Genomic DNA, 27,490 nt, shown 5'->3' with positions numbered 1-27,490 from the left:
GCGCCAGAATTTTCGAAACACGTGTCTCTAATAACTTAATTTCATTGGTTGAAAATGGTTAAAAAGAGTTATGATAAAAAGAACTGCTACTTCATGGAATTTAAAAATATTTATTTTGATTAAAATATTGGGAGCTTTTGGACCGTGGTCCTTCGTCAGCCGCTACATACATAATGATTATAATTTTACATTTTACGTTGAATTTCAAATAGATGGATATCTTTAAATCATTGTACATAGACAAAAGACTGTGTTGGTTCTCCAATAAGTGTACCGACATTAGCTTTTCACACTGCTTATTTCATTCCCAATTAGTTGGACAAATTTAGTGATCCAACTAATTGACCTTTAAAAGTTGCATAGTCCGAGATTTCGGAAATAAAGCTTGAAAAGTGCCAAATTATCATGCGTTGGATCTGCTACCACCGAAGGGGTAGTCACGCGTAAAATCTTTGGACCCCTGACTACTGATTTTCGAAAAGCATTCGTGGATTTCCACTGACTTCACAGTGATTTACAGTGATTTTCTTAAGCCATTTCCCGTGATTACCTTCGATTTGTACATCTCCCCCCTCGGCTACCACGAAGTACGGAAGGGGAGGAGCTATTTCCAATTCGGGGCGAAATTTTTCAAAGGATTCTGTGAACTTTTAAACTGCTGAAAAGTTGACCAAAGAAAGTTGTAAAGTGTGAAGACTCATTTATATCCATTAAGCTTTGAAATTACAGAAATTAAACCCGTAGGAGCTATAGGAAATACGTCTAGACTACACGGAATAGGCTAGGTTTACTTTTAGCACAGCATCTGGTGGTCAATATTTTCCCTACGGACTCAGGCCTGACAAGAGAGGTGGAAAGCCGGTTCAAATTTCCGGGGCCCGTGCAGGATAGGGGGCCGTGTTTGAACAAACAAGGTTTACTTCATTACACTACACTACATCACATTACATTTAATAGTTTTTGGTAAAAAGATTTTATTTGAAAATTAAAAACACATAATAAACATCAATGTATAAATTTTTGAAGTTGATATTCATTTATTGTACTTGTATTTATTTTGTAACTTGGGACAGAAGCATTTTCAATTCAACTTCTTCGTTTTCCAGCTTTTTTCTGGCACATTTTTTCCTCTTCAAGCTCTGTGGTTAGTTTTGAAATTTCTTCAGTTATGTTCAAATCCTGTTGTCCATAAATGTCAGATCTCTCAGTTGGGTTTCCTGGTTTTGTGGGCTGAATTTTGATTGGGCTTTCAGCTAATGCCTTTTCAGTGAGCAGCCACTTGCATCTATATAGCAGTACTTTTATTCGAAATTAAATTAATTACCTTATATTACCACAAAAACGAGGCTAAATATTACTTTTACTAAGAATAACATCTTCTTTGACGAAGTTCGAACGAATTCATTGACAAAATTGATATGTTAACATGTATATATGACCAAGTTCCAAATTTTAATTTAAGAATGTAAAAATATTGTCACACTGTAGCGTATATGGATTTTTAAATATCAGAAGGAGATAAAGGGGAAGGATGGCACCGCCTATATGCTATAATGCTTTACGAGTGTAACAACAGTTCGATCAACCTCGAATTTCGTGATTTTTTTCTAATATGCCGTAATGGTGACATACGATGTCGTCAGAATCGTCAGCTTACGTGATTCACTGACGGCGCAAAAGACGCGAAAATAGATCGCTATGGCGGCGAATCTTAGTAAATCTGTTCAAGTTGATTTAATTACACGGGATAAAAGGTTTAAATCTACCCTAGTTAATATGAAGCCAAGTCCGGTTAAATGTGGGAGCTGTTATTTAAAAATATCTTCAACCTGTTAATACCGAAGAGTTGGAAATTTAAGGAGATCAAGGGTGAAATCGCCCTGGTGACGGGTGCGGGGTCCGGACTGGGACGGTTGCTGGCCGTCGAGTTGGCCCGTCGCGAAGCTGTCGTGGTGCTGTGGGACGTCAACGAAGCCGGAAACGGCGAGACCCAACGGATCATCAACGAAGTTGTTGCAGCCTACTTCCAGGGTCTAATAGGTCACACTTTGAAGCTCTCTGGCGCTCTTTTAACTCATCGTAGGAAAATGGGGGAAAAACAGGCATACTTCTCAACTCACCCCTACAACTCCTTAACATTTTTGCATAACCTTTTGAAACACCCTGTATATTAGCACCGCATGGTAATCTCGTGGCTCAACTTTAAAATGCAAAGCATTCCAAGGAGCTTCTTTCGGATCTTTCCCTATTTTACTTAAATTATGCATTAGATAAAATGAAAAACCGACTGCCGTTTTGAAAACAATATAATCATACACCGGCACGCAACAAAATTCATTATCAAAGATAATAAGGAACCAAACTTTCCTCATCATTAATATTATTCTATATAATAATATTTATTTTTCACAATTTTTAGGAATTCAAGTGGAAAACTGGAATTGATTTAATGGTAATATTGAAATGCAGAAAAGTTCTATTAATTTTAATAATTTGACGAGGTAGCCGAATATCTTTGAGAGGTAGGCTATAATCATACGTTTTTCACATAATTATGAAGTATAATAATATTTTTATTGATTTTAAATGTTAGGCTTAGTAGTTAAATATTACCTTGGAATTAATAACTTCCTTTAAATATGTACAGTTTTTGGCAATGCTAATCATTTATGTAATTATACTTTAGTCAAAAATACGTGGATGCACACCAGCCTGTAACTTTGATAGTTCTATATTATTTTAGCATAACCAATTAGCGGTACTCAATTTCATTTTGGAAAAATAAACTACGGGACCCGAATCATAAGCAAAAGCCCCCGTTCATTTAAATGCATCACCTACTAGCGCCCCTAACAAGAAAACCGCGAAACCTTTCCACCCAAATACAGAGCTAAAGCGTAAAAACATTAGATAATAAGCTTAATATTTGAGTAAAGTTCTTTCCAATATTGGACACCGTGGCGCTACAAACGGTACTGCTCTAAAGATATACATACTCAGTTGCAAGTTAAGAAAGGCCAAATATCTAGTATATTTAGCAGAAAGATACTAGCACTTATTGTTGTTAAATCGGCGGCGGGAATTCCTAATTTCGCCTATTTTCTGTTGAATTCCTAAGGGTTATATTAAATGTTATATTAATTCATTTTAGAACTGTCTATTGCGTAAATTTCAAATTGATCAATAAATATTTAATGTAGATCATTATTTTTAAGCTACATTATAGCGTATTTTTAGTATTACGCTCCTAAACAATCGTCAAATCGCACTTTTATGTACGCCAACGTGGTAATCTCGGCATTACCCGCTCTATACTTACCCTGGACTCGCCAAACGGAATTTTTTTAAGTATATGCCTCACTTGTAGTACTAAAAATAAATTATGACAACGGTTTTTAAATCTTATCCATGTTTAGAAATTCAAGCGTAAATAGGCGATATTCGAAATTCCAGCCGCCGATTTACCGGACATTCGTGTTAGTATCTTTCCGCCAAATGTACTAAATATTTTGCCTTTATTAACCCGCAACTGGTATAGATCTGAATAATAATAATAATAATAATAATAATAATAATAATAATAATAATAATAATAATAATCAGCTAGGCTAGGCTAATACCCAAGGCACCACCTTAGGCCTAAGTCATCATGCGACTTTTGAAGCCTTAATTCAGGTGGCCGGGTTATAATGCGTAGGAGGGTGTTGGCAAGCCCTGCATGCCACGAGATCGAGCCAACAGCTCCCTACACTAACTATTACCGTTAACCTAAGCAAGTTTTTAGGGAAGGGGAAACCGAAGAACTCAGATAGAAAGTGAGCCCATTTCACAGTTATCGATTTTACAAATACCCCGATATAATTCCTTTCCTAATTTTAATTTAGGGTTATTTTAATTTGCTTTCCACCATAATCAACATACAAATTTATTGTCAATTGACAATAAGGAAGCACAATTTTACAACAGATAAATATAACGCGGAAAAAAATATTAATTACGAGCCAATTTAACAATAAGAAAACAAACGAAATAAAACCAGAAACACCAAATAGAAGGAAGCATATTGGAATATCTATCTAATTATTCTAATATTAACAGACATTATTAGTGACAGTTAGGAGCAACAAACACAGCAAAGAACATAAAGCCCCAGGAATGGAAGGTGTAGCTCCGTCTAGTGGAACTTTTGCGCCTCTCGTTTTTAAAGAGAGACCTGGTTGCGTTAACCGTTTCCGGTTACTCTGATTTGCTTTGCCGGAAGTTTCTAGTTCGGCCAAAACACGCGGCCAATAATATCAATCCTGGGGCTTTATATTCTTTGAACACAGCACCCCACACAAGAAGAACGCAACCCGTCAAAAGTCGTGCATTTTCTTGCGTACAGTTTTCATTGGTTAGACGCTTTAACGCCTGCTGCCGTCGGAAGGGGAAAATTCGGAAATTGTCTTCCCCCTTTCCGTAAAACGATCAGCGTAAAGGTTCTTCCAATGAAATTTGTACACAACACTGCGTTCTCCTGTTGTTTGTTGCTCCTAGGTGGCAGGGAGGACACCCGAGGAAAATTACTACGGGCAGATCACTCCTCTTTCAGGTGCATACATAATCAGTTAAATCCGATTAAATGGATTAAATCGTGTTAATCGCGATTTAATTTTTTATCTGATTTAATCATCATTTAATCTCTTAATCTTGGTTTAATCTATTAATCTTGATTTAATCTCTTTTTCTTGATTTAATCTCTTTTTCTTGATTTAATCTCTTTTTCTTGATTTAATCTCTTTTTCTTGATTTAATCTCTTTTTCTTGATTTAATCTCTTTTTCTTGATTTAATCTCTTTTTCTTGATTTAATCTCTTTTTCTTGATTTAATCTCTTTTTCTTGATTTAATCTTTTTCTTGATTTAATATCTTTTTCTTGATTTAATCTCTTTTTCTTGATTTAATCTCTTTTTCTTGATTTAATCTCTTTTTCTTGATTTAATCTCTTTTTCTTGATTTAATCTTTTAATTCTAGGTTTAATCTTTTAATTCTTGATTTAATCTTTTAATTCTTGATTTAATCTTTTAATTCTTGATTTTATCTTTTTAATTTTGATTTAATCTTTTAATTCTTGATTTAATCATTAATTCTTGATTTAACCTTTTTAATCTTGATTTAATCTCTTAATCTTAATTTAATCTTTTAATTCTTGGTTTATTTTTCTTCATTTTATTCACTCTATTAATTCTTGATTTAACCTTTTTAATCTTGATTTAACCTTTTTAATCTTGATTTAACTTTTTTAATCTTGATTTAATATTTTTAATTCTTGATTTTATCTTTTCAATCTTGATTTAATCTCTTAATCTCGTTTTAATCTTTTAATTCTTGATTTATTTTTAAATTTTTTTTCAACCTTTTAATTCTGGATTTAATCTTTTTAATCTTGATTTAACCTTTTTAATCTTGATTTAATCATTAATTCTTGATTTAACCTTTTTAATCTTGATTTAATCTCTTAATCTTAATTTAATCTTTTAATTCTTGGTTTATTTTTCTTAATTTTATTCACTCTATTAATTCTTGATTTAACCTTTTTAATCTTGATTTAATCTCTTTACCTTAATTTAATCTTTTAATTCTTGGTTTATTTTTCTTCATTTTATTCAATCTTTTAATTCTTGGTTTATTTTTCTTCATTTTATTCAATCTTTTAATTCTTGATTAAATCTTTTAATTCTTGATTTAACCTTTTTAATCTTGATTTAAACTTTTTATTCTTGATTTAAACTTTTTAATCTTGATTTAACCTTCTTAATCTTGATTTAACTTTTTTAATCTTGATTTCACCTTTTTAATCTTGATTTAATATTTTTAATTCTTGATTTTATCTTTTCAATCTTGATTTAATCTTTTAATCTTGTTTTAATCTTTTAATTCTTGATTTATTTTTAAATTTTTTTTCAACCTTTTAATTCTGGATTTAATCTTTTTAATCTTGATTTAACCTTTTTAATCTTGATTTAACCTTTTTAATCTTGTTTAATTTTTTTATTCTTGATTTAATCACAAGGTAATCTGTTCAATCATGATCGAATCAACCGAAATCGTGATTTAATCAGATTAATCGTGATTTAATCATCTGAATCGCGATTTAATCATCCCAATCGTTATTTAATCACCTTAATCACTCACTAGTTACAATATTGAGACTGAGCTTTAATAATTAATTAGATCTGATTTGTACGTAAGAAAGGTAAACGCTGTAGCAAAAAAGGTAGCAAAAACGTAACACGCGTAGAAAAAACGTAACACACGTAGCAAAAAGTCCTGAACTACTTAAAAATCCCAACTTAACCTCCCCTTCTACGAAGACCCTTTCTTTCACACTAACTCCCATTCTACGAATTTCACACTAACTCCCATTCTACGAATTTCACACTAACTCCCATTCTACGAATTTCACACTAACTCCCATTCTACGAATTTCACACTAACTCCCATTCTACGAATTTCACACTAACTCCCATTCTACGAATTTCACACTAACTCCCATTCTACGAATTTCACACTAACTCCCATTCTACGAATTTCACACTAACTCCCATTCTACGAATTTCACACTAACTCCCATTCTACGAATTTCACACTAACTCCCATTCTACGAATTTCACACTAACTCCCATTCTACGAATTTCACACTAACTCCCATTCTACGAATTTCACACTAACTCCCATTCTACGAATTTCACACTAACTCCCATTCTACGAATTTCACACTAACTCCCATTCTACGAATTTCACACTAACTCCCATTCTACGAATTTCACACTAACTCCCATTCTACGAATTTCACACTAACTCCCATTCTACGAATTTCACACTAACTCCCATTCTACGAATTTCACACTAGCCCGTTAAAAAAGTTTAAAGGTCGGAACGGGTGCAAGGAACTCAAGCAAGAGATAAGGGAAGCAAAGGGGTGGAAGTCGAGAAAAAAAATTGAAAGCCGAGACCAGCCGGAAAAATAGATAACGGAAGCAAAGAGGTGAAAGTCCAAAGTCGAGTACAATAAAATTGAATTAGATTAATAACCATGTCATTTGGAATAAGGCGCGTTTAGTTGGAAATCAGGCCCTGAACATTGAGTAAAAATTTCAAAGCTCTAGAGCTAACCGTTCTCGGGTTTTTAGGAATATGACATACAAATAAATAAATAAATAAAAGGACAAACTTTAAGACTTATAGGTATAGATATCTGAGCTCGATCTCAAATTGAGCTCGGGCTCACTAGTTACAATATTCGTTCCACAATACCTCAGGTCGGGCTCGGTTTTAATGTGAAAACTTATCGGTCTCGTCTCAGGCTCGCAATATTTATTTAAAAATACCTGAGCTCAGTCTCAAATTGAGTTCGGGCTCACTAGTTACAATATTCGTTCCACAATACCTCAGGTTGGGCTCGGTTTTAATGTAAAAACTTATCGGTCTCGTCTCAGGCTCGCAATATTTATTTAAAAATACCTGAGCTCAGTCTCAAATTTACCTATGGCTCCAATACGCCCTTTAATTATTATCTACGTTGTGATATGAAAGAAACCTCATTTAGTCATTTTTTAATATCTGAAGCGATCGAGATAAAAACGCTTCAAGCTAACTTCTAATTTATCTCTCTGACTCTGTTCCCACACTCTAAAGTTATTTTATGTTTACTATTTTTATCGATATTAACTTGATTGAACAGGGAAGTTAATGCTAGGAAACGCGATAAAGATTTCCGAATGCGTAAACAAAAATTTCCCGACAACACATTTATTCGTACGGAAGTATCGAAAGCTTAGTCCAATCGAGTAATAACACCACCTCAATCCTGTCTCTAAACGTAGCGAGATTCTTGTCAATGATCAGTTAAAAGCATTCTTAAAGGGATTATAACCTTTTCAGGAATTTGGGGCAATACATAATTCCCTCCCCTCATTTTTTTTAACCACGTGCAGTGCCGTATTTCCACCTAGGCCAACCTAGGCCGTGGCCTAGGGGCCCATCCTTGGAAGGGGCCCTCCAGTGACCGTAATTACTGTATTCGAAGGCATAAATCTATAATATCAATAGTAATTTATATTGGAGAAATTCCTAGGTAGAAGATTTTGTTTTAAATTACCAAATTTCTGCCTGGCAGTTTACGGACGCAGCCTTAAATCGCAATGTTGCGTAATTATCGCGTATTTAGTCGACGATTGTTCAGAGCTTTTATTTAGTAATATAACCGTAGACCTCATACGTCTACGCTGAATCAGGGAAATTCAGGCACAGCCTAGTTCCAGGGATAAGAGTAAATGCAGCGCGTGAAAAGGGGGCCCAGACTCCTTATCTGCCTATGGGCCCAGGATCTCTAAGTCCGGCCCTGACCACGTGTTATACGTAGTGTGAAATACAGTAGTTTTTGAGGAATTATCCCACTAAAAGTATCCTCGCTTGAGTAGTGCTTCAATTTCTCATATCTACTAGAACGCCTTTCGTGAATCTAAAATCACGTACCTCATTATTAAAAAATTATATTTTAGTAAATATCCAAACTATAAAGAAAATAATTGATTTATAGCTCGGATGTTGTTGTTTATATGTTAATTAAGGGTGCATTTAAAAAATAAACACTAAATATGAGACAATAAAGGTTTCAAGTAAGAAAACCTCTTCAGGGCGGGCACGCTTCCTCTAACAGAAGAATTGTGTCTACTATCGTTCTAGACTAGCGCCATGAGCGAGAAAAGAGAGAAGCTATGGCGCACCCTACCAAATAAGAAGGGTTCTACTCCCTTTAACGGAACATGGTTTTTCTCTCTAATCGTTCTTGTTTGATCAACCTCTTATCAGCCACTAACCAAAGGTCTAAATGGTTTGACTCCGATTAGAGTGTTGATGTCTTATATTTAGATTTTTCAAAAGCATTGAACACTATCCCCAATACTTGCCTAATTGTTGCTGGAGTTACTGGCCTTGCCCTTGATTGGCTTCATGAAGTTTTAGCGGGTAGAAGGCAGCGTGTGGTGCTGCAGGGTTATACCTCGAGTTGGTGCCCTGTTGAACAGGGGGTACTTCAGGGTTCAGTCCTTGGTCCTCTTTTGTTTTATGTCTTTATTAATTCTCTCCCTTTATTTGCTGATGATTAATAATCAGTTAGGCTAATACCTTAGGCCTAAGTCATCAAGCGACTTTTAATGCCTTTTAATTGAGGTAGCCGGGTTACCGGGTTATAATGCGTAGGAGGGTGGTGGCCAGCCCTTCATGCCACGCGAGCCAACAGCTTCCTACACTCTTTATTACCATTACCCTCAACACGTTTTCTAAGTTGTACCTCAAAATTCACTCTCTTACTGATTGTACCTTACTTCAATTTGATCTCAATGAGGCAGTGTCCTGGGCTCATGGTTTGACCTTCAATATTGACAAATGCTCAGTTCTGCATTTGGGCAGTAAGAACCCGGATTTTTTATACACTATCAAAGGGATCTGGGGGTGATTGTGGATGAAAATCTTCATTTTTCCGACCACACTAATAAAATTTCTAAACGTATTCGTTCTACTGGTGTAGAGGTCGGCGTTTGAATAAGAAATTATACGATTGTTTATATTTATCCATAACCGAGAATTATTCAGAAATATTCGAAAAAATTATTAATTTTGCATGTTAAATCGTTGTTTAATCGTATAATTTATTCGTATAAAACAAATAATACTAATTTTAATGATTAATTGAATTTTTTGCGGTTAATTTATTTGTTCCGCCAAATACTGGTGGTATTATTAGACGTAATCTGTACTTCATTTCCCCACGTTTAGTCAAAGCATTATAAAATTAGCTGGACTCCTCATTTCCCTACGGATAGCAAGTTCTGCAGAAGGCACAAAATTTATTTTCTAAATTATCCGATAATTACCGCATAAATTTCCCTCCCTGTCTGCCCCTTCCTGTTTTCTGCACCACGTCTTTAAATTTTAATTTTAATTTTAATTTAGTTTTGGATTATTTCCACTCAATGTTATAAGGTTGGGCGAATAGCACTTTTAGCCAATCGATACGAATATCGAATTGATTACCGAAACGAATAGTAATTTTCGATCCAAATACTGAATAGTTAGGCTTAATTTAAATACTACCTTATCGAATATTCGTCGATTAATAGACCTAAATATTCGTCGATTAATTGACCCGAATATTCGTCGATTAATAGACCCGAGTATTTTCTTCGAATAATATGCCCGAATATTCGTCGAATAATATGCCCGAATATTCGTCAAATATTATGCCCGAATATTCGTCGAATACAGGCCCAAATATTCGTCGAATACATGCCCAAATATTGGTCGAATAACAGGTCTAATCGTCAAAATATTTTAAATTCTAATATCTAAATAGTAGGACTGAATTATTTAAGGACATCATAGGTGACCTATGACGTAAATACAAAACTAAAACTATCTGTACACACAAAAAGTATCGGACTAAACTATACTACAGTTTCCTTGAACTGACCAAGGACGTACGTTCTTTTATATAGATTCTTTTATTCCAGCCGTCAACCGCCAAGTGAGAGCTCTACCATAGACATTTCTTCCCCCAAAAACAGGTTTTGGCTTCAACCTCCCCATAACAACTATGGTTATTCGCCCAGCCTTAAATATTATTTACTTTTGTATTTTTTATCTTTTATTTTATGTGTGAATGCTATGTTCATATGCCAGTCCTCAGGGCTTCATGTACAGCTTATTATTAATAAATCTAATATATAAAGATGAATGTTTGTATATTTGTTGGTCCGCTATAGGAATCTACAGTTTTCAACTTAGGTCGACCACATTTGATATATTATCTCATGGTACCCTGACTGTGATTTTCGACGGTTACGGTCGGCAAAACAACTTTAATTGAATTAATTTAATAATTAGGTATATTCGCTATATACAAGATACTACTCTTTGATCTTAGCCAAAAGATCGAGTTTTTTAGTTCTTCGGGCATACACACGAAAAAAGCTTAAATGAGTGCAATTTTTTTAAGTATCTTCTATAGACATTAGGCCGTATAATAAAAGGCAAATTAACAAATACTTAGCTTATAATCAAGAATGTATTTATTTATACTCAGGGAGAATGAATATGTCGAGACTATCGACGGACACGTTGAGGCCCTAACCCCGTCACACTAAGGGGGGAGAGGGGGGAAGAAGGCGGTCTTATTTTTTGCGTCCTCGCATCAGCGTTAATCGCGTCGAGAAACGCAATTTTTAAGAACCAATGAGATTGCAGAATTATTTGATTTTAATAAAGCGGAGGAGCATACCGGGGGCCCCAACGGGTGGAATTGGAGAAACGCTAAACATAATCTCGACATATTCATTCTCCCTGAGTATAAATAAATACATTCTTGTTATAATCATATCTTTTTATTATTATTATTCATAGTTTATTGTGGTTTTTCTAATGGAATGATTTATGATTAAACGTCATTAATTTTATCTTCCTTAAAGATTAAAAATTTGATGCGAATATCAAACTAAAGGTAGGTTTTTTTAATAAAAAGGTGTTAAAAAATGTAGGTTTTATAAAAATGCAGGTTTTATAAAAATGCAGGTTTTATAAAAATGCAGGTTTTATAAAAATGCAAGTTTTATAAAAATGTAGGTTTTATAAAAAAAAATTTAGGTATTATAAAAAAAATATTAAAAAGAATAGGTTTCAACAATAAATGTAGGTTTTATAAATATGTGTAACATTTATCAATAAACGTAGGTTTTATCAATAAATTTAATTTTTATAAAAAAAATTATTTATCATAAAACATTTTGGTTCTTTAAAAAAATAGGTAATATAAAATTTTGGTTCTTTAAAAAAAATAGGTAATATAAAAATTTTAGTTCTTTAAAAAAATAGGTATTATAAAAATTTAGATTTTATAAAAACCAATGTACGTTTTATAAAAAAAATTTAGGTATTATAAAAAAATAGGAATTATAAAAAAAATAGTTGTTATAAATAGTAGGTTTTATAAAAAAAAGTATTTTATTTTTCGCGACTTTAATTTTTATTTAATCTGAATTGTTCATATTTACGTACTTTTGCGCTATTATTTACTTCGGGTATAACGCTAAACGAAAGTAAAATAATAGTTGTTCTAATGTTTCATAGATGGCGAAAGGTTCGCTGAATCTTTATTGTTCTTCAAAAAGTTTTTCGTGCATTTTTGTCTCGAATATCGTACACTCCTCGATTAATAATTTGTCGTATATATTTTTGTTTATATAAGATAGCTTAAAGGGATAATGCAATTATAATAAAAATTTTATCTTAGAAGTCATTTTTATTTAAGTTTAAAAAAAACTTTGTCAATTCAAATTTATCGTTTACACCATTTTTAAAAGAAAATACCTTGTTAAAACCATAAGTCTATAATATAGTATATATAATATAACAATATTATACACTTATGTTAAAACTTATCGTGCGTTTACAAAAATATTTTTAGTTTCCAAGGTTGAATATTTTCAATTAGAAGCATTTGATTTGACCTTCGAAAGAGATAAAATATTAAAACTTCAAAAAACAACTCAATTTAAAAAATCTTTGGATTAAGGAAATTTTTAAAAAGCCTACGCTAAAAACTTAATACTAAAACCCTTTGTTTTAACTAACAATCGAAGTTTGTTGGTTGAGAGTGTGATATTTGAAACCGTTAAAACGTCACTACGGAAATCTTTTAGCGCGAGTTTGTGGGCTGTCGGACTGAACTTGGCAGAGGAAAGCAGGCAATCCCAAGTAGCATCACCCCAAATATTCGCCGGAGGCGTTTTCTCTTTAATTCTGACTCTGGTTTTTACATACGTCGGCCGAAGCACACGAAAAAATATCACGGAACCTTTTTTTCTGGTTCTTTTAATAACTTGGCCTCTTTAATTTTGGTAGTCAGGACTCCCTGCGTATGTTCTCGCGTCATTTCCCCAGTTCTTGAAATCCGCGTTACGGCACGAGATCGAAATAAAAAGCTCAGGATGTATCCACCAAGGCTTAGCTAAGTTTCCGTTAAATTTAGCTAAATAAATGAGAAACTGAAAACCAAATCGAACCACCATTTTGTCTCTCGAAAACCCGAAAAGTGAGTTAAATCATGAAATTTAGGTTTAGAGAATATTTACACATTTACGTTTTGTAACAGTGATTACGTAGAGGATATTTCGCTACTTCTATAACCATCAAAAGTTCCGCAAACTTCGAACAAATTTACCTCTGTAACTGTTGCTGGGAGGAAGAAAATACAACGGTACTTCGCACGCGATTCAACCGTTTGACATTCGTTTAAAAAAGCGTTCATTAGCGCCCCCTAGCCTATTTTTATAACGGTTATATCCTGAGTACGCCTAGCTAAGCCTTGGCCTTGACAAATAGACCGCGCTTTTGGGTGCTATTCGAGTTCAACACTTCACCGCCTCCGCCTCCGAATTCCAGCAACGCGTCCCGAAGTGCTCTCTTCGTTCGTCGACAAAAAATAACCTTTAAAAAAAAGTGATAAAACCAAGGCTGAACACGGTACAAAGTACTGTTTATTTTCTGTAATAATATGGGCAGAAATAACTACGGTAAAAAGTGCGCGTAGTCCCGAAAATTAACAAAACAAAAATTAACCGGTGGAAAAAAAAATATATTTTTTTTTAAATATGAATCGTGCTTTGAGAATCGTTTTAGGATTTATAATCTTATTCTATCGTATTTTGGAAGGATTCGTGTTAATGTTCGTTCCCAAACGTTGGCGGACGAAAAAGACGATCGGAAAAAACGACGTGGTACTTATAACGGGTGCTGGTTCCGGAATTGGCCGTAGTTTAGCCGTGCGTTTCGCGCGCGCCGGTTGCGTCGTGGTCACGTGGGACATTAACGCGCACGCCAACGAAGAAACGCGCGATTTGATCGCTCAAAATGGCGGAAAAGCCAAGGCTTATCACTGTGACGTTGGAGACCGCGAATCGGTCTACGCCGTCGCCGAAAAAGTCAAACGCGAAGTCGGCGAAGTCACCGTTTTGGTGAACAACGCCGGCATCGTAGTTGGTAAAAAATTGTGCGATTTATCGGACGACGGTATCGAAAGGTTGTTCAAGGTCAATTCTTTGGCGCATTTTTGGACTTGTAAAAGTTTCTTGCCGGACATGATGGCTAAAAATAAGGGCCATATCGTCAACATCGCCAGTTTGGCTGGCTTGTTCCCGTTAGGTTGGTTTAAATTACCGCCGATTCTGGTTTTTAATGTCATGGCGGCTTTGAGAAGTAGCGACATCTATCTTAAATTGCCTGTTTTTTAAATCTGAGGTTTATTATAAAAAAATTTAGATTTTGTTTTAAACATTTCTACAAAACTTTCACAATATTTAAATGAATTATTTAAATTTTTAAAACTTCCTTGATGATTTAAATTTTTTTAAACTTTTTTGATAATGGTTTCAACTTTTAAAACTTCCTTGATGATGATTTCAAATTTTAAAACTTCGTTTATAATGGTTTCAACTTTTAAAACTTCCTTGATGATGATTTCAAATTTTAAAACTTCCTTGATGATATTTTCAAATTTTAAAACATCGTTTATAATGGTTTCAACTCTTAAAACTTCCTTGATGATGATTTCAAATTTTAAAACTTCGTTTATAATGGTTTCAACTTTTAAAACTTCCTTGATGATGATTTCAAATTTTGAAACTTCGTTGATAAAGGTTTAAATTTTTAAATCTAAGTCGACAATGATTTAAATTTTTATGATTTATCCCAATTAAAACTTAGTTTATAATGATTTCACTCTTTTAAAACATAGTTTGTAATGATTTCACCCATTTCAAATTTAGTTTATAATGATTTCACCCATTTCAAATTTAGTTTATAATGATTTCACCCATTTCAAATTTAGTTTATAATGATTTCTGCCATTTGAAATTTAGTCAATAATGATTTCAGCCATTTGAAACTAAATTACATCTTGCAAATTTAGTAATGATTTCGTTCTTTTAAAACCTAATTTAATCTTGCATATTTTTATTTCATTTATATTTATATATTATATTTAATTATTTCATTTTTTTAAAACCTAATTTGATCTTTAAAATTTAGTTATTATTTCATCCTTTTCAAAGATTAAAATTATTTTAGCCGTCATGACATTAAACTAACGATTACAGTCAACACAATGTACTTAAATTATTTTTTCTTTTAGAGAAATTGACTGACTACTGTGCCACTAAACACGCTATAGGTTTGCAATTTTTTTATTTATCTGCAGTGTTTTGTAAAAAGATTTTATTATACAAATGTCCTCTATATATTATTTATATACCCCTTATCACAAGAGTTAGTTGACATTACACAAATTTTATTTGAAAATATTATGTAAAAGTCATATAAATTTAAATACGTTTTTAACACACGACTGATACTTCACAGTTTATTAAAATATTAAAAATACATTCGTTAAAATTTTAATTCGCTAGCTTTCGAGTACAAGACCCCTTTTCAAGCGTTACATATTTTGAAACAGAACTAATTTCAATACATGAATATTTTGTTAATATTTCTCCTATCTGTGTACAGTTTTTTAATATTTAATTTTTAACGCTACCATTTAACTCTAAATTTAAATATCATATATTTTTAATCGCTGTGGCTTCCTTTTGAATTAATGTTGGTTATTTAAATAGAATATCACCATTTTGTATTCCAGATATGATTTGCATTACCGTTACTTAATATATTTCTAATGTTCTTCTCACCATAAATTTTATTTTCGTAGGTCAAACGAAAATAAAATTTATGTGGGGTGGCAGAAAGAGAAGCCTGGTTCGATCCCAGCAGCTTGTGGCACTGGGTGAAAACTCGGAACCACTCTTGCAAGTTCTCTCCCCCACTAGCTTAAGGGGTTTTCCCCCGAGTTCTTCGGTTTCCCCTTTCCATAAAAACTTAATAATAATAATAATAATAATAGTTAGTGTATGGAGCTGTTGGCTCGCGTGGCTTGCCACCACCCTCCGACTCATTGTAACACGGCCACCTGAATTAATCCTTGGAATTAATTACTTTAAAAGTCGCTCGACGACTTAGGCCTAAAGGTGGTGCCTTGGGTATTAGCCTAGCTTATTATTACAAAAGGACATAATGGTGATATTCTATTTAAAGAACCACATTACTTCAAAAGAGATTTTAAGGAAATATAGGAGATTTAAATTTAGATAAAGGAAAAATCGAGTGGGAAAAATATAAACCATGAAGTATCAGTCGTGTTTTAAAAACGTTTTTTAATTTATTTATAATGTAAAATTATTAGCAGAATTTCATAATATAACTCTTACGATAAAATTATAAAAATTTCCAATTTTTTATGGGCGCGAATTTCTCCACCAATCCGCGGATAAACTTGAAAAGTAATCGACCTTGAGAAGTAGGGTTGTTGACATTAGGAATAAAGAGTTTAATTTTAAGAAAACAGCTGTAACGCCATAAGTAACGTAATAACGATAAGTATGTCAATTAGGAAAAATTATAACCGAACTGATTTTCAGAGCTATTGAGAAATCTAGCTTTAGTCCTCAGCACAGAGACCCCTAGTGTCTAAATATGCCTGAGGTAAAATAAACTACTACCAAGGGCGAGTTCAGTTGCGAGTCCAAGTTGGAGCTTGGCGAGAATGTCAGTGTAGAATAAAGGTTCGATCAGCAAATTAGCATTAAAACCATACTTATTATTATTATGCTACTTATGGTTACACTCTATATGGATTTAGAAACCATTAATTTAATTCTTAAGAAAATTTTATAAAATATATTTCAATTGTTTTCAAAACTACACGTTTCAAACCAACAACATTAGCTATGGATACTTCTCTTTATAGATTTTATTGCGTACGTCTGGTATTACGTTTTTAAAATGCTTTTACTTTAGTCACTTTTCTCACATAAAATTCTGTCACTAAAAGTCACTTTTTCAAAAAAAAATTCAATATTTAGGAAAATATATTTTTTTAGGAATTGGCGATTTTAATATTATTCGTCTTTAAAAAATATCTTCTATACTATTTAAATTCCGTGTGGTTTGGCGAAAAATTTTTATATATTTTTTAAAAATTCTGACAGTTACTAGTTATGAAGCTTGTTCATTTTTGCGCTGCAGTACCATTTAAAAGGAGTGAGCATTGGAATTCGTCTGCTTGTGTGTTTTGGAGCGGCGAAGCATTTTTTTAACTTTTAACTAGGAATATGAAAACTCGGTAGCTTTTAACACCTTGGTTTTTCTTCTTTTTAGCCACTATTTTAGTCGCTTAAAACACTAACCTTTGCTGTGTGACTTCAGCAACACTCCTGTAATTGCTAATCAAGTTCTACTTAACGGGAGGAAAAGACTTTAACGTCAAATTCCTTATCGTACGTTATCGATAATGTAGACGTATAACCTTGAGGTTTGAACTCCCCCCCCCCCCCCGTGCTGTCAATTTGATATCGTTCGTCTAGTTTTGGTGAAGGGATATTACACGTTTTCAAGAGGATGATTTAACCAGTCTATTACTTAGTAACAACAAAAGTGACATAATTACCAAAAGTGTGTCAATCGGACCTATTTCGTAATGAATGTTACGAGCGAAATACAAGTTGGGAGGGGAGAAGGGAAAGTATGCCTTGGGGAGGGAAGGAAGTTAAAACCCACAAATTACGCCTCCTAGTGAGTAACGGAGGAACTTAGTAGCACTGGTCAAAGTTAGTGTATTTTTGGATTTTTCGTCGTTCTGTGGAGATGCTATCGCCATCTACCTACGATATAATACCATAGACTAAAAAAAGATCCAGAAAGGCGACAATAAAAAGTCTTTTATGTGGTCGATCTCGAGTCGAGCATTCATTAAACCTTTAGCATACGAAAGTACGGGGATTGTCACACTTTTGTCAATTATGTCACTTTTGGTAACAATCAATATTTGACCTTTACAAAATACCTTTAAAGTTGGCTTCAGCGAAGCTCTGACCTTGGAACTGCGGTACGGCGGTTACGACGGCATCAACGTCACCACCATTTGTCCCGGTTTGATCAGCACCGGTCTCTTCGAGGGATTCAACATGGGCCTGGTCCCTCCGCTGATACCCGACCGAGTGGCCGAAGAGGTCATGACCTCCGTGCTGCTCAAGGAACGACTGGTCATTCTTCCCCGCTTCCTCAACCTGTTGGCGGTCAGCCACGGCATCTTGCCCAATGAAGCCTTCACGGTGCTGAGCGAGATTTTCGGAAGTTCAGAGGCCATGAAGAACTTTCGCGGGCGCTCTTCCGGTTCCGCCGGAAGTCAGTCAGTTCTAAACGGAAACGGATGGACCAAAAGAGATTGAAACGCTACTTACTATTGTTTATATATCGCAAAGCATTAGTTAATTTTCAATTTAGGCTAAATTTTGTATAAATGTTTATTTTTTGCACTACTGTTAGTGACTTATCAAGAATGTATTTGTTTATATTCAAGGAAAATGACTATGTTGTCAGGGTTTCTCCTAATCAACTTCAAAGTCTGCCTGTAAACTCCTCCCCTTAATAATCAATTAAATCGGCCCTCTATCTCATTGGTTCCCTAAAGCTGTTCGTCTTCGGACGCCATCGGAACACACGCTAGTGGCAGGGGAAATATAGACCACGAGTCTAAACATAGTTATTATCCCTAATTACATGAATCCATACCTCTACTTGGAATGCTTATCCTGGCGTATTGCGTATGGTAAGATCACTCTGACGGCTTTGGCCCCGCCTACGAGATAAAAAATCCCCTCTGCGCGCGCTCCCCTCTCACGTTGTTGTTTGTTAAGTTAACATAGTGACGTCAAAAGACCGTTAGCCACATCGAGACGAAAATCTGCCGCGATAAGCATTCCAAGTAGAGCTATGGATTTCTGCTAATTATAAATAAATACATTCTTAGCGTACTATATTTTATCGAATTTATTTTCCAGCTAGCTCAAAAACATCTTCTGAAAATATTTTAAAACAATGAGGGAAATCTTTAAGAGCAATAACTGACTAGATGGCGCCACTAAGCGATATCCACCAATGGGAAAGCGATTGAAATGGTATTGCCCTTTCTAATTCTTTTCTATTGGAGAATGAATAAGCGTGACCTCTCCCCTTCTTTTCTATTGGACTATGAAAAAGCGTGACCTTTCACCCTCTCTCCCATTGGTGGAAATAACGTAAACCCCCTAGTACTTAGTGGCGCCATCTAATCACGGTGGCTGTTCTAATAAAAGTTCCCTCAATCACTGTATATATATTGAGATATATGTAAATCTTTATTTTTGGAATTTTACAGGGAATTTTAGTTATATAAATATAAATCCTATATAATATAATATAATTGGAGGGATCATTGGAAAGGGGATAGTTCACAAATTATGCAACGCAAATAGGCAGATTCGTACAATATGTGACGTCACATATCATAATACTATACCAAGACCTAATAATGAATATTAAGGTTCACTGGCAAATTAATATAAGTTTTTCTCATTTATAATAATATGATTAGATTTGTATATTTCTAAAAATAAAATTAATTGTTAATCTAATTTTATACTTTTAAGGTTTATTAGGATTAAATATAATATTATATTACATAATTGAGGGTTGGTTACTCTATAGTCGGATTTTTTGCGTTACGTACTTTATGAACTTGGATCCCTGCCAAAAAAATTAAATTAGCGCTTTAGTTTATGGTAAAGAGAAATATATTTTTGTAAATTTGTGAAATAATTTTGTTGTGTTTTGCATTTTTATTTGTATGAAAGACACAAAAGCCAGTGGCATTTATTTGACGTTTTCTATCGCAGTTTTTACTACAAAATAAATTAAATTTAATTCATAGTATTTTTATTTTAAATAATTAGTAATAAGGATTTTTACTCCGAGTATGCTGAGATGGTGTTAATAAGTAAGATTTAGTTAACTAATTAAATAATAAGTAATATTTAGTGAACTAATTAAATAATAAGTAATATTTAGTGAACTAATTAAATAATAAGTAAGATTTAGTGAACTAATTAAATAATAAGTAATATTTAGTGAACTAATTAAATAATAAGTAATATTTAATGAACTAATTAAATAATAAGTAATATTTAGTTAACTTATTAAATAATAAGTAAGATTTAGTTAACTTATTAAATAATAAGTAAGATTTAGTTAACTAATTAAATAATAAGTAAAATTTAGTTAACTAAATCTTACTTGTTATTTAATTAGTTAACTAAATCTTACTTATTATTTAATTAGTTAACTAAATTTTTTATATTATTTAATTAGTTAACTAAATATTACTTATTATTTAATTAGTTAACTAAATCTTACTTATTATTTAATTAGTTAACTAAATTTTACTTATTATTTAATTAGTTAACTAATTAAATAATAAGTAAGATTTAGTTAACTAATTAAATAATAAGTAATATTTAGTTAACTAATTAAATAATAAGTAATATTTAGTTAACTAATTAAATAAGTAATATTTAGTTAATTAATTAAATAAGTAATATTTAGTTAACTTATTAAATAATAAGTAAGATTTAGTTAACTAATTAAATAATAAGTAAGATTTAGTTAACTAATTAAATAATAAGTAAGATTTAGTTAACTAATTAAACAAATCTTAATTTGTTTAGCTAGATGACTGTTTGACTTATATTTATAAACAATTAAGCTAACTTAAATTTTTATTAATGTTCAATTAATATAGTAATATTTACAAAATAATTATGAGATAACTAACACCAGATGGGGCACCAGTATTTTCGCGACATCTTACGAGGGACCCAATTTCAACTAGTTTTACGAATGAAAAAAAACCTGGTTACTAAAATTACCGGAAGTTAAATTCACGTAAATCTTGCGGCTCAGGAAAAACATTTGATAAAATACCTGTTTTTTTTCCTCTGCGGCGTATGTGACCCCATAACGGGCAACACAGACCAAAATGTTTCTACGATTTCTGAGTATTTAAAAGATTTTGGGAAAGTTGGAGCGTCGTTAGTTCCGAGTTATAAAAAAACAGTTTTTGTGATATCATAATCGTCTAGCTTTCATTCAAAGTAGATTAGCTTTCGCGTAAACTATAGTTTCATGTTACAAATTTTAAAATAGTTTCAAAGTAAATATCGCGTATGCAAACTTCAATTAGTTTTCGTTGAATTTAGAACTTTTCATTACGAAAAATGGCTAAAATTATTTTAGCCATTCTTAAATTATTTTATAAAATATTGGTTGGCGTGCTCTCGTCATTGATACCGTACAAATTACTCGCCCGTGACGTCGGCAAAGACGTCATACTGATCACCGGAGGCGGAAGCGGAATCGGACGCAATATGGCGTTAAAATTTGCGGAAATAGGAGCCACCGTGGTCGTATGGGATTTGAACCAGGAGGGCATGGAAGAAACTTGTCGTCTGCTACGATCACGAGGTCGGAAGGTCAAAGGTTACGTTTGCGACGTCTCCGATCGTCGCGCCGTCTACGCGACTGCCCAAAACGTCAAGGATGACGTGGGTAAAGTAACAATTTTAATCAACAACGCCGGCATTGTGGTTGGGAAGTCGCTCACTCAGCTGCAAGACGACGCCATCGAGAAGGTATTTCAAGTTAACACCGTTTCCCACTTCTGGACCACGAAAGCGTTTTTACCGGACATGATGGAGGTTAACAGTGGTCAAGTGGTCAACGTGGCCAGCGTGGCTGGTCTCTTCGGGTGTCAACAACTAGTGGACTACAGCGCGTCCAAGCACTCCGTCGTCGGATTCGGAGACTCTTTGCGCGCCGAAATGAAAAGTTTGGGTTACGACGGTATCCGAGTGACCACCATCTGTCCATCCTTGGTCAACACCGGGCTCTTCGCTGGTCTTAATTCGGGTTTAATTCCGCCGTTGGAGCCTAACCAGGCCGCGGACAAGATGGTGGAAGCGATCAGAGCGGGAGCTAAACTGGTTCTCTTACCGTGGTATCTCAATTCCTTGGTTATGATGAAGGCTCTGCTACCTTTCGAGGCTTTCGAAGCTCTGTGTGACCTTTTGGGTGCCGCCGATACCATGACGAACTTCATGGGACGTAATCAGTCAGACAAATCAAAACAGCATTCAGTTCTTGAGCAACTGAAAAATGCCAAGAACAGATAAAATACAACTGTTTTTGTTCTGCTTAGTAAATACATTTTTTTATTGTTCGTGAATGAATTTAGTATTTTCTGCTTCGTTAATTAATTCCCTATTTTTCTGGTTTGTGAATTAATTCCCTTTTTTTCTGCTTCGTGAATTAATTCCCTATTTTTCTGCTTCGTGAATTAATTCTGTATTGTCCCGCTTCGTGACTGAATTTTATATTTTCCTTCTCGTGAATGAACTTTGTTTTTAAAAATAACTTTGTCTGTAGACTGTAGCTCGCTTTATCCGCCTCCCTCGAAGATGGTATCTGCAATTGGTTTACAAAAGATACTTTGAGACCCGCTGATACTCTTATCTATTTTGTATAACAGACAAACAGTCTCTTATGCATGCATGTATAAAATCATTAAAATGCTTTATAACTGAGGCCTCTTCGGAGGCCCGAAATTTTACCTAAACCATCTAATAAATATTTCCCAAATCAAAACCAACAACTTCTTTATTTTAACTTCTTAAAACCTTACAACAAACATGGCGTTAAAATCACAATTGAGGAAGAACAAAACGTTTGGTTACGTAAGTTACGTTCACAACTAAGGACCACTAAAATTGTGATTTACAATTTATTTCTACTGCCTTCGGTATGGTACGCTAGAAAACCACAGGCCTTGGCTTTTAATATTCCGCGGAAGATTGAAAGACATATAATAGACAGTTATAGACTTTAGTCTATACCCTCCGCGTAAGAAACAGTTTCCGCGACTCATCAAAAAGCGTAAACGCCATCGTCTAGGTCGTTCGAGCAACCTTTGGTTCGAACGTAGACGTTCGAGTTTCACTAGTTGCTCAACCTCTCGAATGTAGATTATGTAGTTCTTCAACAAACGAGTAATCATTGGATGGGCTGCACTTCAAACGGCGTATCGCCGTGCTTAGGCAAAGTTACGATAATGATAAAGACTCGAGATGTAGGGGGAGTAGGAAACGTAATCTATTGGTACAGAACTGGGCTAATTCTGATCGTCTTTTCACGTTTTAGTCATCAAAAGTATAAGTTGAGGGGTTTGGTTCAGGATTTCTTTAAAATTTGTTAATTTTAACTTCGACTGTCATGGCTTCCTTTGTCGAAATTCTTGTTGGTGTCTTTACTATCATCTACAAGTTGTTGGAAAGTATGGTCTTGCGGTTTGTTCCCAAACGTCTGAGGTATAAGAATGTCGACAAGGAGATTGTACTAATTACGGGAGGTGAGCATTTTCCATAAATGGTGGTTTCTTGATTGTGTCGTGTGAAGAGCTGGTAAGAAATATTTGCCCCTAGAGGCATGGCTGATCTAGCGTTCCTTTAAGTAGACGGCGCCTGATTATCACATTGCTAAAAGTGACATAATTACCAAAAGTGTGTCAATCGGACCTATTTATGAATGAATGTTACGAGCGAAATACAAGTTGGGAGGGGAGAAGGGAAAGTATGCCTTGAGGAGGGAAGGAAGTTAAAACCCACAAATTACGCCTCCTAGTGAGGAACGGAGGAAGTTAGTGTATTTTTTGATTTTTCGTCATTCGGTGGAGATGCTATCGCCATCTACCTACGATATAATACCATAGACTAAAAAAAGATCCAGATAGGCGACTATAAATAGTCTTTTATGTGGTCGATCTCGAGTCCAGCATTCATTAAACCCTTATAATTCGAAAGTACAGGGATTGTCACACTTTTGGTAATTATGTCACTTTTGACATTGCTAATATTGGCAAGAGGTAATTATTACATTGGTACTCTTGACAACAAATATTTATTCCTTTGTTAGTCTTGCCAACAAGTATTTACTTCAGGGATAGTCTTGCCAACAAGGATTTAGATCAGTGGTTGTCTTTCCAACAAGTATTTAGTTCAGTGATAGTCTTGCCAACAAGTATTTAGTTCAGTGATAGTCTTGCCAACAAGTATTTAGTTCAGTGATAGTCTGACCTGGCCAACAAGTATTTACTTCAGTGGTAGTCTCGCAACAAGTATTTAGTTCAGTGGTAGTCTTGCCAACAATTATTTAGTTCAGTGATAGTCTTGCCAACAAGTATTTAATTCAGGGATAGTCTTGCCAACAAGGATTTAGATCAGTGGTTGTCTTTCCAACAAGTATTTAGTTCAGTGATAGTCTTGCCAACAAGTATTTAGTTCAGTGATAGTCTTGCCAATACGTATTTAATTCAGTGATAGTCTTGCCAACAAGTATTTAGTCCATTGGTAGTCTTGGCAACAAGTATGTATTCTATTGGTAGGCTTGACGACGATGTTTTTTAAAAAACCGCGTCGTGTGCTTTGATTGGATAGATTTATCCGAGTAAGGGCCTACCCAATTTTAATTTAATAATTCTATTCACTTATTGCCACTGCTACAATCTCCCGACCAAAATTGTAAGCTTTAATTCCTGGTGGTGTTTCGCTTACAAACCATTCGCTGTGGTTTTGTTTATCGCACATGCAGTAAACGAAACACCACTGGGAAGAGTTTACCATTTTCACCGAGATATATCGATGCAAAGGAGCCTATCAGAGTTTTTCGGGGTATTATTTTTATTAAATATCATATATGGAACTTCTCAGGTGGTAGTGGAATTGGAAGACTGATGGCCTTGAGATTCGCAAAATTGGGAGCTACCGTCGTGACGTGGGACGTCAACCAACAAGGTAACGAGGAAACGGTGAAGATGGTACGAGACAAGGGTGGTAAAAGCTACGGTTACATCGTGGACGTCACCAATAGAAAAGTGGTCTATTCCACGGCCGAGAAGATCCGAAAAGAAGTTGGCAAAGTGACAATCCTGATCAACAACGCCGGACTGGTAGGAGGTAAACGTTTGCTGGATCTTCCCGACGAACAAATCGAGAGACACTTCGCCGTGAACGCCATCAGTCATTTCTGGACGTGCAAGGCGTTTCTTCCGGACATGATGGCCTTAGACCACGGACATATCGTTAACGTATCCAGCATGGCCGGACTTTTCGGCGTCGAAAAGTTGACGGAATACTGCGCGTCCAAACACGCCGTCATGGGCTTTACCGAGTCTTTGGTGATGGAGCTGAGATACGGTGGATTTAAGAACGTGAACGTCACCGCCATATGTCCGATGGCCATTCAAACTGGACTTTTTGACGGTTTCAAAATGGGCCCTTTCCCAAACGTGAGTCCGGATTACGCGGTAGATCAAATTATGGGCGCCATCCTGACCAATCAGAAGGTATTGATGATACCCGGATACATGTACATGTTGATTTTGGCTAAGATTTTGTTGCCCATCGAACCGTTGCTGACCTTGGGTGATTTGCTGGGCGCCTCGGAGGCCATGCGTAATTTTCGTGGCCGAGCTCAAAGCGAGCCAAGCTCTCAACAACAGAAACGAGTCGAAAACGGACAGTTCGGTAACGGGGAAGTCAAACAGAGCGCCAAATCGAAGAAAGCGAAGTAGGATCGAACCCTGGTCCAAGAGACTTTATGTTATCGCGGAAATGCCCGAAGATAACGGTTTTTGAAAATATTGCGGTTACGGCATTATTCCCTCGGCTTGACAGAACCTAATTTTGCTCACATTTAATAAGAATTAAAATGTTTTAAATCCGGAATTTTTACATTTTAGAATATCGCGTTTGAAATTATTTATATACTTTTTGTCGAAATAAACCGCATTTATGTTGTCGCTAGTCTTTGTTTCATTCAATCGTCTTTGGCGATTTTGCTGACATCTTTATTTGCTAATTTGACAACTAAATATGCTTTCAGCTATACTCAATTGTTAAAGCTAAAACATTATTAAATAAAAGTAAGTAACATATACTTTTTAAATACTTATAAAACTATTTTAAATAATTGTTTTTATTAATTAAGAAATTATAATTTTGAATTATAGATGGCGCTAACGTTTGTATTTTTGCGTCTTTTTCTAAAGCATGCAATCGGCACGGCGCGACATTCCATTTGGTAAACCCACTGATTTTGATTGATTATAGGTTATGATCTCGATTTTCATTTATTTAATTTTTTTATCTTCTTCAAAGTACCGGTTTTAAATTATATGGAATTTGGTGTGAAAATATATGTTTCCATATAACAAGAAAATTAAAAGGCTCCCACAATCCGTAAAAAGTGGTGCAACGGGGTAGCTACGCGGGTTATCTTCACCCAACGGGTTGTTAAATTTTGTAATGATCTCCCGGCTGCCGTTAAGACCGAATCCTCCGCATCGGCATTCAAGTGTCGATTAGATACATATAAAAACTGGGGCTGAACTGTTGTTCATTTCAGCATTACTTACAATTAGCCTTTTTTTAAAATATTATTACTGTCGCTTCATAGGTATCTTTTTTTTGAGAAATTCTGTTTTTTTATTTTCGTTTTTCAGGCACTATCATTGTATCAATTAATATTAATGTAAATAGTTTCTTTTGTTTCGAGCGTTATAGTATCTTTTGTATCGCGTATCAGGGCCCAATAAGTGTACAGCTTTTTTATCCTGAATTAAAACAATATTATTATTATTATTATTAAAGCTTTTGAGTATTTTATTGGCACGTGCGTCTCGCACGCGGGCTACAAATTCCAAAATATTTATCGACTCGAGCGCGTGGCTCTAGCTCTCTATCTTCAACAACACACTATAGCTAGTCACGTAGAAAAAAAACCATTTACACGTGACCTCCCGTATTTTATAGAAAGACCTATTGTCATTGTAAGCTAGGAGCAACAAACACAACAACCCACACAAGGAGAACGCAACCCGTCAAAAGTCGTGGATTTTCTTGTGTACGTTTTTCATAGGCTAGACGCTTTAGCGCCTGCTGCCGTCGGAAGGGGAAAATTCGGAAATTGTCTTCCCCCCCGCCCGTAAAACGTTCAGCATAAAGGCTCGTGGCGCTCGTCCAATGAAATTCGTACACAACCCTTCGTTAGCGTATTTAAACGCTAGCTGCGTTCTCCTTGTGTTTGTTGCTCCTAGGTTTTCACTAAGGCAAAAACGCCACGACTAATTGTCTTTGAGAAAATGTATATATATCTCCACCGGACTGAAACAGTGGGTATATACAGGTAGGTGATGCGGTCTTGAAGTGAAGGAAATGGTCTTGAAGTTGAGGAAACGGTCTTGAAGTTAGGTGATGGTAATTGGTGATTGGTAACGTGTTAGTAGGTTAAATAAAGCGTTGGAATTAGAAAATATGAAAAACTGCATTTATTTACACGAAAAAATCAAAGTTTAAATTTTGGAAGGAGACCTTCTCTGGATAGCGGGCTCAAGAGATCTGCTCAGTGTAGGACCCTGGG

The 27,490-nt window shown here is 34.7% G+C and overlaps 2 protein-coding genes, 1 long non-coding RNA gene and 1 pseudogene across 3 annotated transcripts; 3 read left to right on the top strand and 1 right to left on the bottom strand.

The window, feature by feature from the left end:
- Positions 1-12,391: 12,391 nt before the first annotated feature.
- On the bottom strand, positions 12,392-21,004 carry LOC149966290 (uncharacterized). Its single transcript, XR_016482372.1, has 3 exons — positions 20,945-21,004; positions 17,991-18,342; positions 12,392-12,546 (listed from the first exon to the last, which is right to left on the bottom strand). It is a non-coding gene; the product is annotated as an uncharacterized LOC149966290 (long non-coding RNA).
- LOC149966291 (retinol dehydrogenase 10-like) lies at positions 12,721-19,838 on the top strand. The gene is made up of 4 exons (XM_090181627.1): positions 12,721-13,130; positions 13,191-14,239; positions 15,228-15,266; positions 17,999-19,838. The coding sequence occupies exons 2-4, from the start codon at positions 13,690-13,692 to the stop codon at positions 18,373-18,375; spliced, it is 966 nt and encodes a 321-aa protein (XP_090037753.1). The 5' UTR covers positions 12,721-13,130; positions 13,191-13,689; the 3' UTR covers positions 18,376-19,838.
- A 277-nt stretch (positions 21,005-21,281) lies between the features above and the next one.
- LOC149966289 (short-chain dehydrogenase/reductase family 16C member 6 pseudogene) lies at positions 21,282-22,392 on the top strand (annotated as a pseudogene).
- A 792-nt stretch (positions 22,393-23,184) lies between these two features.
- Positions 23,185-25,875, top strand: LOC149966288 (short-chain dehydrogenase/reductase family 16C member 6-like). Its single transcript, XM_090171371.1, has 2 exons — positions 23,185-23,423; positions 24,781-25,875. Exons 1-2 carry the CDS (start codon positions 23,288-23,290, stop codon positions 25,641-25,643), a joined length of 999 nt encoding a protein of 332 aa, XP_090027497.1. The 5' UTR covers positions 23,185-23,287; the 3' UTR covers positions 25,644-25,875.
- Positions 25,876-27,490: the final 1,615 nt, after the last annotated feature.

The sequence above is a fragment of the Leiobunum rupestre genome, chromosome 1, assembly GCF_980474605.1.
Source record: "Leiobunum rupestre chromosome 1, qqLeiRupe1.1.hap1, whole genome shotgun sequence".
NCBI classification, from domain to species: Eukaryota; Metazoa; Arthropoda; class Arachnida; order Opiliones; family Sclerosomatidae; genus Leiobunum; species Leiobunum rupestre.
This window is presented reverse-complemented; position numbering and strand designations above follow the sequence as displayed.